At 46.8% G+C, this 20,525-nt stretch overlaps 1 protein-coding gene across 3 annotated transcripts in view; it reads right to left on the bottom strand.

The window, feature by feature from the left end:
• NBAS (NBAS subunit of NRZ tethering complex) overlaps positions 1–20,525 on the bottom strand; it is a 1,316,984-nt gene that overhangs the window by 1,065,689 nt on the left and 230,770 nt on the right. For all 3 annotated transcript variants that reach the window (XM_063915380.1, XM_063915382.1, XM_063915381.1), the window contains exon 13: positions 23–86. In XM_063915380.1, the coding sequence (XP_063771450.1) occupies positions 23–86 (64 nt within the window). The remainder of the gene's footprint in view (positions 1–22; positions 87–20,525) is intronic.

Below are 20,525 nucleotides of genomic sequence, written 5' to 3'. Positions count from 1 at the left end.
AAGTACTTAAAGTCTAATTTACCTTTCATCTTTTTCCTTTTCTCCACAGAGCTCTGCCAATCAGGGTTGATCTCATCATACCCCGGCTAAAGGGAAGAAAAAAACAGAGCAAAATGAGGAAAGACAGAAAATGACGGCTATAACATTGTTGAACATTTGTGCTGTAGTGTATAATTTCAACATAGTAGACTCAATCTGTAATAGATGTGATCAGGAGTGCAGCTCTCTGCAGTGAATGCCTAATGATGCCTGACCGTTCACCATTGCATATAAGACTTAGAGATGTGTTCTCATACGCTATTACTGCGGTCGCACCAAACCGCCCTTTTCGGAGCGCCATGCCCTGCGCATCTCGGCCTGAGCAGAGGTTTTGATCTTTTTCGCTCAAATATGCACTTAGTCACAATGCAAAACGTCAAAACCGCTTCCCGAAACTGCACTGAATTATTTGTATATCTGTGCAACTGAATCTGTATACAAAGTGCTGTGATGCAGCGGCCGCAGCTTTTAAAAGTCGCATGTCAAGTATCTTGACGTAATGAGGCTAGGTGTATGATGACACAGTGGACTGTATAGTGGGCAATATGGACGGTGTAATGGTTAGCATTACAGCCTTAATGTGGGGGTCGGTCATGGGTCCGATCGCCAACATGGTCCTAACTGTGTGGAGTTTGTATGTTTTCCCCATGCTTGTGTGGATTTGCTCCAGGTACTACAGTTTCCGCCCACAATCCAAAAATATACTTGTAGGTTAATTGGCTCCCAATAAAAATGAACCCTAGTGTGTAAGTGTTCATGTGTTTAGGGCCGACTAGATGGGCCAAATGGTCACCAATTCCATGTTTCTATGTTAGTTTTCTATATAAATTGCACAATAGTGTACAGTAGAGTACAGTATATTTCTCCGGGCACTGCACCCATAGGCTACATATAGTAACATTTCTGAGACTGAAAAAAGATAATTTGTCCATCGAGTTCAACCTGTTAGTGATCTCCTACACTGAAATATTTCTAAGACTAATTTTAACTGTGGTGAGTGTTTAGCCGTAAACTGAAATACTCCGTTTTTTGTTACTATAGTACATGATTTACCCACCATAACCCTGTATATCCTTATACAGTAGGAATTTATCAAGCCCTTTCTTAAAAGTAATGACCGAGTCCGCCATCACTACTCTCTCACGCAGGGAACTCCATATACGTATTGTCCTTACTGTGAAGAAACCTTTCCGTCTCTGTGTGCGAAATCTCCTTCCCTCTAACCTAAGCAGGTGTCCACGTGTCCTTTGTGATGATCTTACCAAAAACAAATCCCCCACTAGCTCTGTGTATTGACCCCTTATACAAGAGTTAAGAAATTCTATATGATTATCAACAAGATCCAATTGTAAAACAAATATATTTTAAAGGAGGGAGGGAATTATGTAATTAGAATGCCATCCAGAACTCACCACTTTCAAATAGAACCTTATTGTAAAATGTTTATTGTTTTCCTTTAATTTCATTTCCTACTTCCTATGTCTAGCCACAAGTCCTCAGCCTATAAATGGATGTATGTATATACAAGCAATGACCTACATCTAATAAGCTGGAGACTGACAGCGTGATTGGAACAAATATGTCTTCATTATGATCATGCAGTTTTACCAACACAAAGCAATGCAAGTAAGAGGAGAGAACATGTTTAAACTTGACTAATCACATTTCTCAATGACCTTTTGGATTAGAGGGCATTCATTATCCATAGACAAATGGAAAATCATTGTGCATGGGGAACCTATATGCCTGATGAATGTTCATAAGTAAAGCAAAAAAGCAAGCAACTGGGCAAAACCATGTAGGTGGGGGGAAGATGTGACTAGTGCAGAGAGAGTTGGATTTGGGTGGAGTGTGTTCAAAATAAAATTTACATATTGGAGCTGATTGGCTGTTGCGTTATCACCTTGCCCTTATCACTTCTCCAGGGTTATTACATCTGCTCCAAAGTGTTCTGAAAATTACCCTTTGTTCTGAATTGGAGGACCACCCATGGCTGACTGCTACTGCATGTATAAGCTAGCGATGGACTCCAAACCTTCACCTGCCACCCTCCCCCCAGCACATTCCTTTCCTTGGTCCTTTCTCACTTTTGCTCTCAATCACATTCCATATTATTACCTTAGCTTTTAACACTTGTTTGACAAATGCCTGCTGATATGTTATTAGCAGGTGGCAGGGACGGATCTAGACTTTTTTTTTAGGGGGGGCGGTGTATTTATTACTGACTCCTCCCCTACACTCATTACTCCTCCCACTTCCCATCCCAACTGTCCATTAAAGAGCATATAAAGCATTGCCAGGCTGCACATGTACTTCTTATGTAGCACACAAACACCGGGCACACGTAACTACTAACACACCGATGGGCGGCACACAATGCCCAAGCTGGGGGTGACGGCATGTGATGATGGCAGATGGGGCTAGGGGCCCCGGGGACACGGACGATGGGGAGAGATGTCAGTTCAGCCACACACCATCACCTGGCAGCAGCCCCCACCTCTGGCACCTCTGGAGCCAGCACGACCCCCATCCATGCCTGTGGGGCTGGTGTTGCTGCAGTGTGCCATGTATTGGTGCGGGTAGCCGGATGCTGGGGAGGGAGATGCTGCCGCTATGAAGGATCCACCTTCAGGTTAGACAGGCTGGGTGTGCTGGCTGCTGTAGGCGCTGGGGGGAGCAAGATGAGCGTTGCCAGCAGAAGGAGATCGTGCTGCACTGGATCGCTGCCACCCAGAGCGGCTTACCCCCATCTCCCGCAGTAACCGGGCCCATTAAGGAGGAGCCGCCAGCGCACAGCCCCTGTCTGAACAGCACCAGCAGCGGCGGGAGCTGCTCATCCAGCTCGTTCTCCCCACTGTGCGCCGAAGACAGCTTGCCCCGCTACCTTCGGATCTTCCTCATGCTGCTGCTGGACGTGGTGGCTGTGGCTGGAAGGGTAGCGTGCAGCTGTTGAAGGCTGAAGGAATGCACCCTTGGCTCCTGATGATGTGTATCAGACTATCACTGGCGTAAGCCAACTCAATAAAGCAATGCAGCACCATAAAAAGTGAAATCCCACAAATTATATTTTATGATGGTAAGATTTACATAATAACAGATAAATGTCACAGAGGAAGGAAAAGGTTACGTTTAGAAAGCCTTAAACATGTAAGAAAATATAAACTCAATCCCACATTGAGTCCTGCCGCAATAAATGTTTTGCCCATGCATGAAGCTGTGCCACCAAAGGAGGTGGCCCTCCTCAATTCCAATGTATAACTTGGATGTCCAAACTGAGCTCATCGTCTCCTTATTGTCTCTCCCCAGTTCCCCATGCCCACTATCTTGGGGTCATCCATAACTGTACCCTCAGTTTTACTCCACATATACAAGTCCCTTCTGCTGTCACTTTACCTCCTCCATTAAACCATTGTCAGAGTATGCTTCTTTATCACTCACGTTACCAAAACCCTTATCTCCACCTCTCTCATTACTTCCAGCATTGACTAATGCAATTTCCTCCTACTGTACACAGCCATTGCCGTAGTTACGCGATTTTCTTGTATCCCTGCATCAATTCTCCTCAAATCCCTATCCTGGATCCCTATAGTCTGAAGAACACAATGCCACCTACTCACCCTCACATTCATAGTCATCACCAACACCTCCCTCTTATACATCTCTGACCTCATTATGCGGTACTCGCTTTCACATCCTATAGATCTGCCTCTGACCTCTATTTCCAAACTATTACCGTACTGCCCACCTCTGAAGGAACTCATAACCCTACGTGACCAGACTCCCTCTCAACACTTAATATCTCCTGTTCTCTCCCGCAATCCAGCTCTTCAACTAGGGCATTTCTCCCACTACCTGGGACGACTCCCTCTGCATGTTCTATCAATCCCAAAAATCCTTTGCTCCCTGCCTTTAGATTGTGAGCTCTCACCGACGGAGGCTGCTTTGACGTCCACTATGATGATGATGATGATGATGTTTAATGCAAGCTTCAAAGAGTTTGCCGTTATAAAAGGTCAGAATCTCTAAGAGCAGGTTGTACTAAGCCTTGAAACGTGAAAATTTCACTGTGATAAAGTACCAGCCAATCACCTCCTATCATTTTTCAAACCCAGCCTGTGACATGGCAGTTAGGAGCTGATTGGCTGGTACTTTATCACAGTGAAAATAAGATTTTACTTACCGATAAATCTATTTCTCGTAGTCCGTAGTGGATGCTGGGACTCCGTAAGGACCATGGGGAATAGCGGCTCCGCAGGAGACAGGGCACAAAATAAAAGCTTAAGGATCAGGAGGTGTGCACTGGCTCCTCCCCCTATGACCCTCCTCCAAGCCTCAGTTAGGATACTGTGCCCGGACGAGCGTACATAATAAGGAAGGATATTGAATCCCGGGTAAGACTCATACCAGCCACACCAATCACACCGTACAACTTGTGATCTGAACCCAGTTAACAGTATGATAAACGCAAAGGAGCCTCTGAAAAGATGGCTCACAACAATAATAACCCGAATTTTTGTAACAATAACTATATACAAGTATTGCAGACAATCCGCACTAGGGATGGGCGCCCAGCATCCACTACGGACTACGAGAAATAGATTTATCGGTAAGTAAAATCTTATTTTCTCTGACGTCCTAGTGGATGCTGGGACTCCGTAAGGACCATGGGGATTATACCAAAGCTCCCAAACGGGCGGGAGAGTGCGGATGACTCTGCAGCACCGAATGAGAGAACTCCAGGTCCTCCTCAGCCAGGGTATCAAATTTGTAGAATTTAGCAAACGTGTTTGCCCCTGACCAAGTAGCTGCTCGGCAAAGTTGTAAAGCCGAGACCCCTCGGGCAGCCGCCCAAGATGAGCCCACTTTCCTTGTGGAATGGGCTTTTACTGATTTTGGCTGTGGCAATCCTGCCACAGAATGTGCAAGCTGAATTGTACTACAAATCCAACGAGCAATCGTCTGCTTAGAAGCAGGAGCACCCAGCTTGTTGGGTGCATACAGGATAAACAGCGAGTCAGATTTTCTGACTCCAGCCGTCCTGGAAACATATATTTTCAAGGCCCTGACAACGTCAAGCAACTTAGAGTCCTCTAAGTCCCTGGTAACCGCAGGTACCACAATAGGTTGGTTCATGTGAAATGCAGAAACCACCTTAGGTAGAAATTGAGGACGAGTCCTCAATTCCGCCCTGTCAGAATGAAAAATTAAGTAAGGGCTTTTATATGATAAAGCCGCCAATTCTGACACACGCCTGGCTGAAGCCAAGGCCAACAGCATCGACACCTTCCATGTGAGATATTTTAAGTCCACAGTGGAAAGTGGTTCAAACCAATGTGACTTTAGAAAACTCAACACCACATTGAGATCCCAAGGTGCCACTGGAGGCACAAAAGGAGGCTGTATGTGCAGCACCCCTTTTACAAATGTCTGAACTTCAGGTACTGAAGCCAGTTCTTTCTGGAAGAAAATCGACAGGGCCGAAATTTGAACCTTAATGGACCCTAATTTTAGGCCCATAGACAGTCCTGTTTGCAGGAAATGAAGGAAACGACCCAGTTGAAATTCCTCTGTAGGGGCCTTCTTGGCCTCACACCACGCAACATATTTACGCCAAATGCGGTGATAATGTTTTGCGGTTACGTCCTTCCTGGCTTTGACCAGAGTAGGGATGACTTCTTCTGGAATGCCTTTTTCCCTCAGGATCCGGCGTTCAACCGCCATGCCGTCAAACGCAGCCGCGGTAAGTCTTGGAACAGACAAGGCCCCTGCAGTAGCAGGTCCCTTCTTAGAGGTAGAGGCCACGGTTCGTCCGTGAGCATCTCTTGAAGTTCCGGGTACCAAGTCCTTCTTGGCCAATCCGGAACCACGAGTATAGTTCTTACTCCTCTCCTTCTTATGATTCTCAGTACTTTTGGTATGAGAGGCAGAGGAGGGAACACATACACCGACTGGTACACCCACGGCGTCACCAGAGCGTCCACTGCTATTGCCTGAGGGTCCCTTGACCTGGCGCAATATCTGTCCAGTTTTTTGTTTAGACGTGACGCCATCATGTCCACCTTTGGTCCTTCCCAACGGTTTACAATCAGGTGGAAGACTTCTGGGTGAAGTCCCCACTCTCCCGGGTGAAGGTCGTGTCTGCTGAGGAAGTCTGCTTCCCAGTTGTCCACTCCCGGAATGAACACCGCTGACAGTGCTATCACATGATTCTCCGCCCAGCGAAGAATCCTTGCAGCTTCTGCCATTGCCCTCCTGCTTCTCGTGCCGCCCTGTCTGTTTACGTGGGCGACTGACGTGACGTTGTCCGATTGGATCAACACCGCCTGACCCTGAAGCAGAGGTTTTGCTTGACTTAGGGCATTGTAAATGGCCCTTAGTTCCAGAATGTTTATATGAAGAGATGTTTCCATGCTTGACCACAAGCCCTGGAAATTCCTTCCCTGTGTGACTGCTCCCCAGCCTCTCAGGCTGGCATCCGTGGTTACCAGGATCCAATCCTGAATGCCAAATCTGCGGCCCTCTAGTAGATGAGCACTCTGCAGCCACCACAGGAGAGACACCCTTGTCCTTGGCGACAGGGTTATCCGCTGATGCATCTGCAGATGCGATCCGGACCATTTGTCCAGTAGATCCCACTGAAACGTTCTTGCATGGAATCCTCCGAATGGAATCGCTTCGTAAGAAGCCACCATTTTTCCCAGGACCCTCGTGCACTGATGCACTGAGACCTGGCCTGGTTTTAGGAGGTTCCTGACTAGCTCGGATAACTCCCTGGCCTTCTCCTCCGGGAGAAACACCTTCTTCTGGACTGTGTCCAGAATCATTCCTAGGAACAGTAGACGTGTCGTTGGAATCAGCTGCGATTTTGGAATATTTAGAATCCACCCGTGCTGACGTAACACTACCTGAGATAGTGCTACTCCGACTTCTAACTGTTCCCTGGATCTTGCCCTTATCAGGAGATCGTCCAAGTAAGGGATAATTAAAATGCCTTTTCTTCGTAGAAGAATCATCATTTCGGCCATTACCTTGGTAAAGACCCGAGGTGCCGTGGACAATCCAAACGGCAGCGTCTGAAACTGATAATGACAGTTTTGTACTACAAACCTGAGGTACCCTTGGTGAGAAGGGTATATTGGGACGTGGAGATAAGCATCTTTGATGTCCAGAGACACCATATAGTCCCCTTCTTCCAGGTTCGCTATCACTGCTCTGAGTGACTCCATCTTGAATTTGAACCTTTTTATGTAAGTGTTCAAGGATTTCAGATTTAAAATTGGTCTCACCGAGCCGTCCGGCTTCGGTACCACAAACAGCGTGGAATAATACCCCTTTCCTTGTTGCAGGAGGGGTACCTTGATTATCACCTGCTGGGAATACAGCTTGTGAATGGCTTCCAAAACTGCCTCCCTGTCGGAGGGAGACTTTGGTAAAGCAGACTTCAGGAACCGACGAGGGGGAAACGCCTCGAATTCCAGTTTGTACCCCTGCGATACTACCTGTAGAATCCAGGGATCCACTTGCGAGTGAGCCCACTGCGCGTTGAAATTCTTGAGACGGGCCCCCACCATATCTGAGTCTGCTTGTAAAGCCCCAGCGTCATGCTGAAGACTTGGCAGAAGCAGGGGAGGGCTTCTGCTCCTGGGAAGCGGCTGCATGGTGCAGTCTTTTTCCTCTTCCTCTGCCCCGGGGCAGAAAGGAGTGGCCTTTTGCTCGCTTGTACTTATGGGAACGAAAGGACTGAGTTTGAAAAGACGGTGTCTTTTTCTGCTGATGTGAAGTGACCTGGGGTAAAAAGGTGGATTTTCCAGCCGTTGCCGTGGCAACCAGGTCCGATAGACCAGCCCCAAATAACTCCTCCCCTTTATACGGCAATACTTCCATGTGCCGTTTGGAATCCGCATCCCCTGACCACTGTCGCGTCCATAACGCTCTTCTGGCAGAGATGGACATAGCACTTACTCTTGATGCCAGGGTGCAAATATCCCTCTGTGCATCACGCATATATAGTAATGCATCCTTTAAATGTTCTATAGTTAACAAAATATTGTCCCTATCCAGGGTATCAATATTCTCAGTCAGGGAATCCGACCATGCGACTCCAGCACTGCACATCCAGGCTGAGGCGATTGCTGGTCGCAGTATAACACCAGTATGTGTGTATATACTTTTTAGGATATTTTCCAGCCTTCTATCAGCTGGTTCTTTGAGGGTGGCCGTATCAGGAGACGGTAACGCTACTTGTTTAGATAAACGTGTGAGCGCCTTATCTACCCTAGGGGGTGTTTCCCAACGCGCCCTAACCTCTGGCGGGAAGGGATATAATGCTAATAATTTTTTAGAAATTAGCTGTTTTTTATCGGGGAAAACCCACGCTTTATCACACACCTCATTTATTTCCTCTGACTCAGGAAAAACTATTGGTAGTTTTTTCACACCCCACATAATACCCTTCTTTGTGGTACTTGTAGTGTCAGAAAGGTTCAATGCCTCTTTCATTGCCGTGATCATGTAACGTGTGGCCCTACTGGACATTACGTTTGTCTCGTCACCGTCGACACTAGACTCAGTATCTGTGTCAGGGTCTGTGTCGACCCACTGAGGTAACGGGCGTTTTAGCGCCCCTGACGGTGTCTGAGACGCCTGGACAGGCACTAATTGATTTGCCGGCTGTCTCATGTCGTCAACAGTTTTTTGCAAATTGCTGACATTATCACTTAATTGTTTAAATACAATCATCCAGTCAGGTGTCGACTCCCTAGGGGGTGACATCACCAACACAGGCAACTGCTCCGCCTCCACATCATTTTCCTCCTCATACATGTCGACACACGCGTACCGACACACAGCACACACACCGGGAATGCTCTGATAGAGGACAGGACCCCACTTAGCCCTTTGGAGAGACAGAGGGAGAGTCTGCCAGCACACACCCAGCGCTATATATATATACAGGGATAACCTTATATAAGTGTTATTCCCTTATAGCTGCTGTTATTATCGTTATTTGCTGCCAAAAATGCCCCCCCTTCTCTTTTTTACCCTGATTCTGAAGCAGGACTGCAGGGGAGAGTCAGGGAGCCGTCCTTCCAGCGGAGCTGTGAGGGAAAATGGCGCTTGTGTGCTGAGGAGATAGGCTCCGCCCCTTCACGACGTCCTTATCTCCCGCTTTTTTGTGTAAAAATGGCAGGGGTTAAAATACATCCATATAGCCCAGGAGCTATATGTGATGTATTCTTTTTGCCACCTAAGGTATATACTGTTATATTGCGTCTCAGGGCGCTCCCCCCCAGCGCCCTGCACCCTCAGTGACCGGAGTGTGAAGTGTGCTGAGAGCAATGGCGCACAGCTGCGGTGCTGTGCGCTACCTTAGTCTGAAGACAGGATGTCTTCTGCCGCCGATTTCACCGGACCTCTTCGTCTCTTCTGGCTCTGTAAGGGGGACGGCGGCGCGGCTCCGGTGACCCATCCAGGCTGAACCTGTGATCGTCCCTCTGGAGCTAATGTCCAGTAGCCTAAGAAACCCGATCCACTCTGCACTCAGGTGAGTCCGTTTCTTCTCCCCTTAGTCCCACGATGCAGTGAGCCTGTTGCCAGCAGGACTCACTGAAAATAAAAAAAACCTAAACTAAACTTTTATTCTAAGCAGCTCAGGAGAGCCACCTAGATTGCACCCTTCTCGGCCGGGCACAAAAATCTAACTGAGGCTTGGAGGAGGGTCATAGGGGGAGGAGCCAGTGCACACCACCTGATCCTTAAGCTTTTATTTTGTGCCCTGTCTCCTGCGGAGCCGCTATTCCCCATGGTCCTTACGGAGTCCCAGCATCCACTAGGACGTCAGAGAAATTATAATTTTTCAAGGCTTAGTACATCCCGCCCTTATTCTGCTGCACCCAGCTGTTACTGAAATGGACTCTAGGTTTGCAACATGTAGAGGCAAGAGGTATTGTAAGGCTGTATAACTACAACAAAAAAACACAGGTACACACAGTTTTTATTAGAGAGTCTAAATACCATGGATCCAGCTAAACCACTATTCATAGACCTACAATACACTATGAACTCGAGCCATCACTGAGGTACACAGTAAATGTCGAGAACATTGGCTCGGCTTCCATAATAGCTGCCAGAGTGTAGGTGACAGATGTACTTTGAACATTTACAGGCATAAAAAGGCACTTGTCAGGCTTTTACAGACACACAGTAAGCATATACCTCTAACATCTGCCAATATAAAGACTTTTATTGAAGATTTTCCCCAGGATATTTCTGTCAGTCAAAATGCCTCCGTTTTTCAGTAATGACCAACTGTGCAATAAAATCCCCATTCTCCTGCATGCTGGATGCAATTCTTACTATATGCACTCTTACAGCCAGGTTTCAGAATTTAAGACAAAAAATAATAATAAAATGTATACTATTATCACATGCAGTATACTGTATATGAGACAATGGGAATTGTAGTAAACGACTTCTGTAAACCCAGTATGGCTCTTTAAGGAGCATGAAAAAAAAACAGAATTTGATTTTTTGGGGCGTTTTAAAATAAGATTTTACTTACCGGTAAATCTATTTCTCGTAGTCCGTAGTGGATGCTGGGGACTCCATAAGGACCATGGGGAATAGACGGGGTCCACAGGAGACATGGGCACTTTAAGAAAGAATTTAGATTCTGGTGTGCTCTGGCTCCTCCCTCTATGTCCCTCCTCCAGACCTCAGTTAGAGAAACTGTGCCCGGAACTGCTGACAGTACAAGGAAAGGATTTTGGAAATCCAGGGCAAGACTCATACCAGCCACACCAATCACACCGTATAACTTGTGATAAACTTACCCAGTCAACAGTATGAACAACAACAGAGCATCAGTTCAACCCTGATGCAACAATAACATAGCCCTTATTGCAGCAATAACTATATACAAGTATTGCAGAAAAAGTCCGCACTTGGGACGGGCGCCCAGCATCCACTACGGACTACGAGAAATAGATTTACTGGTAAGTAAAATCTTATTTTCTCTAACGTCCTAGTGGATGCTGGGGACTCCATAAGGACCATGGGGATTATACCAAAGCTCCCAAACGGGCGGGAGAGTGCGGATGACTCTGCAGCACCGATTGAGCAAACAATAGGTCCTCCTCAGCCAGGGTATCAAACTTGTAGAACTTTGCAAAAGTGTTTGACCCTGACCAAGTAGCAGCTCGGCATATTGTAATGCCGAGACCCCTCGGGCAGCCGCCCAAGAAGAGCCCACCTTCCTAGTGGAATGGGCTTTAACTGATTTTGGCAGCGGCAATCCAGCCGCAGAATGAGCCTGCTGAATCGTGTTACAGATCCAGCGAGCAATAGTTTGCTTTGAAGCAGGAGCACCCAGCTTGTTGGATGCATACAGGAGAAACAGTGACTCCGTTTTCCTGACTCTAGCCGTTCTGGCTACATAAACCTTCAAAGCCCTGACCACATCCAGTAACTCGGAATCCTCCAAGTCACGAGTAGCCACAGGCACCACAATAGGTTGGTTCATATGAAAAGATGACACCACTTTTGACAGAAATTGTGGACGGGTCCGCAATTCTGCTCTATCCATATGGAAAAACAGATAGGGGCTTTTATGTGACAAAGCCGCTAATTCTGACACACGCCTAGCCGAAGCCAAGGCTAATAGCATGACCACTTTCCACGTGAGATATTTTAACTCCACCATTTTAAGTGGTTCAAACCAGTGTGATTTCAGGAAACTTAACACCACGTTAAGATCCCAAGGTGCCACTGGAGGCACAAAAGAAGGCTGAATATGCAGCACTCGTTTACAAACGTCTGAACTTCTGGTAGAGAAGCCAATTCTTTTCGAAAGAAAATGGATAGGGACGAAATCTGGACCTTAATGGAACCCAATTTTAGGCCCAAATTCACTCCTGACTGAAGGAAGTGAAGGAATTGGCCCAGCTGGAATTCCTCTGTAGGAGCATTCCTGGCCTCACACCAAGAAACATATTTTCGCCATATACGGTGATAATGTTTAGCTGTCACGTCCTTCCTAGCCTTTATCCGCGTAGGAATGACCTCATCCGTAATGCCCTTTCCTGCTAGGATACGGCGTTCAACCGCCATGCCATCAAACGCAGCCGCGGTAAGTCTTGGAACAGACAGGGCCCCTGTTGCAACAGGTCCTGTCTTAGAGGAAGAGGCCACGGGTCCTCTGTGAGCATTTCTTGCAGATCTGGATACCAGGTCCTTCGTGGCCAATCTGGAACAATGAGGATTGTTCTCACTCCCCTTTTTCTTATTATCCTCAGCACCTTGGGTATGAGAGGAAGAGGAGGAAATAAATAGACCGACTGGAACACCCACGGTGTCACCAGTGCGTCCACAGCTATCGCCTGAGGGTCTCATGACCTGGCGCAATACCTCTGTAGCTTTTTGTTGAGGCGGGATGCCATCATATCCACCTGTGGCAGTTCCCACCGACTTGCAATCTGCGTGAAGACTTTTTGATGAAGTCCCCACTCTCCCGGGTGGAGGTCGTGCCTGCTGAGGAAGTCTGCTTCCCAGTTGTCCACTCCCGGGATGAACACTGCTGACAGTGCGCTTACGTGATTCACCGCCCAGCGAAGAATTCTGGTGGCTTCTGACTGAATCAGAACCGGTTGGTCGCGAAGCAGGGTCTCCGCTTGACGTAGGGCGTTGTATACGGCCCGTAGTTCCAGGATGTTGATGTGAAGGCAAGTCTCCTGACTTACCCACAGAGCTTGGAACTTTTTTCCCTGTGTGACTGCTCCCCACCCTCGGAGGCTTGCATCAGTGGTCACCAGGATCCAGTACTGAATGCCGAATCTGCGGCCCTCGAGAAGATGAGCACTCTGCAGCCACCACAGGAGAGACACCCTGGCCCTGGGGGATAGGGTGATTAACCGATGCATCTGAAGATGTGATCCGGACCACTTGTCCAGTAAGTCCCATTGAAAGGTCCTCGCATGGAACCTGCCGAAGGGAGTGGCCTCGTATGATGCCACCATCCTTCCCAGGACTCGAGTGCAGTGATGCACTGACACCTGTTTTGGTTTTAATAGGTTCCTGACCAGTGTCATGAGCTCCTGAGCTCTCTCTATCGGGAGATAAACCCTTTTGTCTAGAATGATGCCTAGGAAAGGCAGATGAGCCGTAGGAACCAACTGCGACTTTGGAATATTTAGAATCCAGCCGTGTTGTCGTTACACTTCCAGAGAAAGTGATACGCTGTTCAGCAACTGCTCTCTTGATCTCGCTTTTATGAGGAGATCGTCCCAGTACGGGATAATTGTGACACCTTGCTTCCGCAGGAGCACCATCATTTCCGCCATTACCTTGGTGAAGATTCTCGGGGCCGTGGAGAGACCAAACGGCAACGTCTGAAATTGGTAATGACAATCCTGTACCGCAAATCTGAGGTACGCCTGATGAGGTGGATAAACGGGGACATGAAGGTATGCATCCTTTATGTCCAGAGACACCATAAAATCTCCCCCTTTCAAGCTTGCTATGACCGCTCTTAGCGATTCCATTTTGAACTTGAACCCATTCAGGTATATGTTCAGGGATTTTAAATTCAATATGGGTCTGACCGAACCGTCCGGTTTCGGGACTACAACATGGTCGAATAATAACCCCCTCCTTGTTGAAGGAGGGGAACCTTGACCACCACCTGTTGAAGATACAATTTGTGAATTGCAGTTAACACTATTTCCCTCTCGTTGGGTGAAGCCGGCCGGGCCGTCGGTGAGGGGGCATCTCCTCAAAGTCCAGCTTGTATCCCTGAGACACAATATTGCCCAGGGATCCAACAGGGAGTGAACCCACTTGTGGCTGAAATTACGAAGACGTGCCCCCCACCGGGCCTAGCTCCGCCTGTGGAGCCCCAGCGACATGCTGTGGATTTTGTAGAGGCCGGGGAGGACTTCTGTTCCTGGGAACTAGCTGTGTTGTGCAGCTTCTTTCCTCTGCCCCTGCCTCTGGCAAGAAAGGACGTACCTCTGACTTTCTTTGTGATCGAAAGGCTGCATTTGATAATGTCGTGCTTTCCTAGGCTGTGCAGGAATATAAGGCAAAAGATCAGAATTACCAGCCATAGCTGTGGAGATCAGGTCCGAGATCCCTTCTCCACACAATCCTCAGCCTTCCATATGCCTCTTAAGTCGGCATCACCTGTCCTTTGCATATCTACAGGACACGTCAAGCAGAAATCGACATAGCGTTGACTCTAGAACCCAGTAGACTAATGCCTTCTTGGGCATGTTTATATATATATATATATATATATATATATATATAGCTTAAGACAGCATCTTTAATATATATATATCTATATATATACACATATATATATATATATATATACATACTAGGGTCTCAATCTCTGCTGATAAGGTACCTGTCGACGCTGCTACAGCGCTATAATCCCATGCCGACACAATCGCCGGTCTGAGTAGTGTACCAGAATGTGCACGCTATCTGCAGGATCCCTGAGGATAGCTGTTAAGTCAGGGCTACCTTTTGGGCAAACGTGACACCCTAGGGGAAGATTCCCATTGTATCCTGGCCCTAGTAGTGGAAGGATACTCCCTGAGAATTCTTTGTGGGAAACTGCAGTCTCTTGTCTGGAGATTCCCGCTCTTTTTCATCATGAGAGGAGGGAAATTTACCTCAGCTTTCTTCCCCTTAAACATGTGTACCCTTGTGTCAGGGACAGATGAGTCATCAGTGATATGCAAATCATCTTTTATTACAATAATCATATATTGAATACTTTCCTGCCATTTTGGCTGTAACTTTGCATTATCGTAGTCGACACTGGAGTCAGACTCCGTGTCGATATCAGTGTCTATTATTTTGGATAGTGAGCATTGAGAGACTCTGAAGGTCTCTGCGACATAGGGACAGACATGGGTAGATTCCCTGTCTGTTCTCTAATCTTTTGTGCAATAAATTCACCTTAGCACTTAATTACACATATCCAAACAGGTGTCGGCGTTGTCGACGGAGACACCCCTCACACACATATTTGCTCCATCTCCTCCTTAGGGGAGCCTTTTAACTCAGACATGTCGACACACACGTACCGACATACCACACACTCAGGGAATGCTCATCTGAAGACAATTCCCCCACAAGGCCCTTTGGAGAGACAGAGAGAGAGAGTATGCCAGCACACACCCCAGCGCTATTAACCCAGGAATAACACAGTAACTTAATGTTAACCCAGTAGCTGCTGTTTATAATGATTTTTGCGCCTAATTATGTGCCCCCCCCCCCCTCTCTTTTTACCCTCTTCTACCATGTATCTGCAGGGGAGAGGCTGGGGAGCTTCCTCTCAGCGGTACTGTGGAGAAAAACATGGCGCTGGTGAGTGCTGGGGAAGAAGCCCCGCCCCCTCGACAGCAGGCTTCTGTCCCGCTTAAATATACATTTTCTTGGCGGAGGCTCATACATATATACAGTGCCCAAATGTATATATGCTAAACTTTTGCCAAAGAGGTCCCAATTGCTGCCCAGGGCGCCGCCCCCCCCCCCCCTCCCCCTGCGCCCTGCACCCTTACAGTGACCGGAGTATGTGAGGTGTGTGTGGGAGCAATGGCGCACAGCTGCAGTGCTGTGCGCTACCTCAGTGAAGACTGGAGTCTTCTGCCGCCGATTTCGAAGTCTTCTTGCTTCTTATGCTCACCCGGCTTCTGTCTTCCGGCTCTGCGAGGGGGACGGCGGCGCGGCTCTGGGATCGGACGACGAGGGTGAGATCCTGTGTACGATCCCTCTGGAGCTAATGGTGTCCAGTAGCCTAAGAAGCAGGACCTATCTTCAGAGAGTAGGGCTGCTTCTCTCCCCTCTGTCCCACGATGCAGGGAGTCTGTTGCCAGCAGAGCTCCCTGAAAATAAAAAACCTAACAAAATACTTTCTTATAGCAAGCTCAGGAGAGCTCACTAAACAGCACCCAGCTCGTCCGGGCACAGATTCAAACTGAGGTCTGGGGGAGGGGCATAGAGGGAGGAGCCAGAGCACACCAGAATCTAAATTCTTTCCTAAAGTGCCCATGTCTCCTGCGGAGCCCGTCTATTACCCATGGTCCTTACGGAGTCCCCAGCATCCACTAGGACGTTAGAGAAACATGAATTAGTGTGACAGGCTATAAGATGATTATTGGTATTTATCATTATGTTAAAGGAAATTGCCTTCAGGTTGATCATTATGGTTTAGAATTCTGCAAAGTGTTATAGACCACAGTCAAAAGGTACATGGCCTATTGAGCAGAGAGACTTTGGAATGCCCCACTGAGCTCTATCTGCCATATGTACTGTAATCCCCTCACCCCTCTTCTCCCCATCTGCCCTGGCATAATATTCTCAGATCTGTGAGCCTGTGTAAAACAAACCTAGAGGGATATTTCTCCTGAACACCACTTTGTGTGGTGATACTCATTTACATTTCTTAGGGTGGTATTCAAATGATATATCACGCCCAACCTCATTTCTAAAGTGATCCCCGTTATCGCACATATCGTGCCCATAGTATTCAGGTTTAGCTGCGTAAAGGGTTAAGGCACCTCGTTCCCCCGGAGGTAGCGAGCTGAAATTATGATACCACGGCAATCAGCAGAAACAGAATCGGTGTGAAAGGGGTTGAATAGAATTGAATAACTCCCTTATTAGTGTCAGTCGTAGTAAAATGACAGGATTCTACTAGACGCAACACAGTCCTTTTTAAATCAAGATTAAAGCAAACACTGACACACGGCGCATTGTACTCCTTATTCCGGTGGGTCATACTAGTTTAATAAAAATAAATTCCTTAACTGGACATGTTATGCATTGCAATGGGCTTGGTTGTGTATTCAGGAGCTTACATACTTTATTTGGGGGGAGGGGTGTTGTGCCGAGCTTGGTAGTCGTGACCCTGCACCAATCTACACAGAAGGAAAATATGTTGGGTCCAGATATCTTCTGGTTTGGTTGAGCACCTGATATATCAGGCTTCATCAGGGTAAGTGAAAACACTAGTACAGCTGGCGAAGTGGCTAGCATTACTGTCTCACAGCACTGAGCTCATGAGTGCAACCCCCACTCACGGCCAATCTCTGTGGAGTTTACAAGTTCTCCCCGTGCTTGCGTGTGCTTCTTCCGGGGGCTAAAGTTCCCTCCCACACTACAAAAAGTTTAATTGGCTGATGACAAAAACATATATATTAATGTACAGTATGTGTGTGTGATCCTGTTTAAAGTTCTAAAGCCAACATGGTTACAGTGGTTAATGTCATGTCCCACGATATATGTGTTTCATGTGTTGTCATGTTTTTATTGCAGAGCTTTGCATTTTGTTAAAATTTGTCCCTCCTGATTTCCTGTAGCCAGGTTCTGATGTCATTAGTCCTGCCCTCATCCTGTCCTCAGCTCAGTGTGTGTCTGCCATTTTAGATTCTAACCAGCTCTGATAAATCATCATCTTTTCACCTACTGCTGTTTTGTGCATAACTACAAGAATATCAGCTTGAAATAAACCCTCATCTGGATTCTTCTCACATGCCTCTGCAGTTGAGTTGACACTATCTGATAAGGTCTCTTGGTGTGAGTACTGGTTAATGTAGACATATACCCAGAGTAACTGTCTGAAGAATACTTTACTTACAGCCTAGTTATTGAGTCAGAATAGTGAAAAGATGGTTGATAAAAACTACCAGTAAGCCAGTTGCAGCTTCTGCAGATACAAATACATAACAAGCTTGCCTGTAGTGTAACAGGAAATCAGTGTTTGCAGCTATAGCACAGCTCACTATAGCATAACCAGCTACAAATTTACTCTAGCTTTATTCAGATCCATTTTCCTGTGTACTATCATGGCTGAAGGAAATACAGTTCCGGCTATTCAGGATGAACAATGTCTACAATCAGAACAAGGAGAAGTTATGGATCTCAACCTGCAGTCTAAACGCCCTGCTAAGCCTACATGGAAGGTAAAAGAGAATCGTGAAGGTAGGAAACATGAGCTTTCTTCCACTGTCCTAGACTTATGGCAAAAATTGCAAAGTCATATGTCCACCATTTCTCAGCCTGTTTGTGATGTGTCACCGCTAGAGGGCGCATCTAGGACAGCTTTGTTCAGTATATGAACTTTATAAAAAGTGTCAAGTAAGGAATATAGAAGCATTTTGAAGAAACTCAATAGCCAGGATTCTTTAGAAGAACTGCAAAACTTTAATCGTCTTAATTTGGATCAAGACAGTCTATTGTGTGAAGTTAAGTCTTGCACAATTATTGGAAACATCATCACGCATTTCTGTGTCCACCAGGCGTTCAAAACGATCATCTAAGTCACGAAGCTCAAAATATTCCATGCTCAGCGAACAACTTATAAATGCACGTGCAGAAGCAGAAACTGCTAAAATACAAGCCGATTTTGCACAACGGAAAGATGAAATGGAATCTAAAGCAGCACGTGAAAGAGCAGAAATGGAATCTAAAGCAGCACGTGAAAGAGCAGAAATGGAATCTAAAGCAGCACGTGAAAGAGCAGAAATGGAAGCTCTAGAGAAACAATGTGAGTATGCCACAGCAATGGTACGGATAAGGTTTGTAACAAGCTGGCAGTGGAAGTGAAAGGGACAGCATCAATTAAAGTGAAGTGGATGTGGAGGATCCTCTTAAGCGCACAAGAGACTACGTCCTAAGTCAAAACAGTGAACCCCTGATTGCTGCAAACATTCCCGACAGTGCGGACATCCTTCCAGGGGACATCTTTCCAGAATAAAAAGACTCCGGTCCCTATGCAACACGCCACATCCAAGGTCAGTACAATGCACAATCACTTGGTTATCCTGACCCATTTTCACACACCACAGTGCATCAAGGCCCAACACCTCAACAAACCCAATATACAAATGCCTGGTCACAACCCAATATGCCAGTAAGTCACCAAATCCCTGGCAACCACACAGTTCCACATGCAGCGAGACCTACAGACTTTAAACCAGCTCTTAGGTTGAATGCCTATGCACCCCCTATCTCCCTATGTCTCTTACCCAGAACACCACAAATAATATGAACAGCACTACACAGCCAGCAATTCTTTGCCCAAAGTCAGAGAAAACAGACATGTCAGACTTTGCAAGATTCGTGGTTCGTCGTGAACTTATTAAGACCAGCCTCACTAGGTTTGATGACCAGCCTGAGAACTACAGAGGTTGGAAATGTGCCTTCAGATCCACAACTAATAACCTTGGTATTACTGCTGCTGAAGAACTAGATCTACTGATCACGTGGCTGGGCCCACAGTCTACAGAACGTGTCAAGAGACTCAGATCCGTCCACATTGATAATCATGCGGCAGGCCTCATTGCTGCTTGGGAAAGGTTAGAACGAAGCTTTGGAAGTCCTGAAGCCATAGAGAATGCTCTGTTCAAACGGCTGCAAGATTTTCCAAAAATATCCGGCAAGGACAATGAGAAATTCCAAGAGCTCAGTGACCTACTCTTTAAACTCCAGCTGGCCAAAATGGACACTCACTTACCTGGCCTCAGTTACCTGGACACAGCTCATGGGGTAAACCCAATAGTTTCCAAGCTGCCATACGGTATTCAAGAAAGGTGGACTACACTTGGGTCAAAATATAAAAGAGAAAATCGAGTCTCCTTTCCCCCCTTTTCTTACTTCTGTGAGTTTGTCAAGAACATTGCGAAATCCAAGAATGACCCAAGCTTCTCCTACAGTGAGTCAAGTCATCCTGGTTCACCTACCCCCAAGTTTGACAGCCCACGCTCTAACTACAAGAACCACAGAGGTCCACTATCAGTGAAAAAGACTGAAATCCTTCCCACACCAGCATCAGCTCCTGCCAAGAGCAACCAAGGTGATAGGATCGAAAACCCCAACCGCATGTGTCCCATTCATAAGAAGCCACATCCCCTCAAGAAATGCATTGGTTTCAGAAAGAAACCCCTCCAGGAACGCAAGGAACTTCTAAAGAATTTTGGGGTATGTTTCAGATGTTGTGCTTCTACTGAACATTTTGCTAAGGACTGTAAAACTGCTATTAAGTGCATAGAGTGCGGCTGTGAGGACCACGTGCAGGCACTGCACCCATCTCAACCCAATACTACACCCCCTGCACATTTCCCCTCTGCACCAAGGCATGGCGGGGAGAATGCAGATCAAACAGCAAGTCCTACTACTGTATCTTCTTCATGCACTAAAGTCTGTGGGGAGAATCTCCAGGACAAGTCTTGTGCAAAGATATGTCTAGTCAAAGTATACCCCAAGGGAAGCCAGAAAAGACTCTAAGGGTGTACACCATCTTGGACGACCAGAGCAACCAATCACTCGCAAGATCAGAACTCTTTGATCTGTTAAACTTAAAGGGAGATGCTTACTCTTACACCTTGGGTACCTGTAGTGGAATTACAGAGGAATCTGGAAGAAGAGCCAGTGGACTGGTTGTAGCTTCTCTCAAGGACAATCTTGAGATACCCTTA

This window comes from Pseudophryne corroboree, chromosome 4 (genome assembly GCF_028390025.1).
Source record: "Pseudophryne corroboree isolate aPseCor3 chromosome 4, aPseCor3.hap2, whole genome shotgun sequence".
NCBI lineage: Eukaryota > Metazoa > Chordata > Amphibia > Anura > Myobatrachidae > Pseudophryne > Pseudophryne corroboree.
This window is presented reverse-complemented; position numbering and strand designations above follow the sequence as displayed.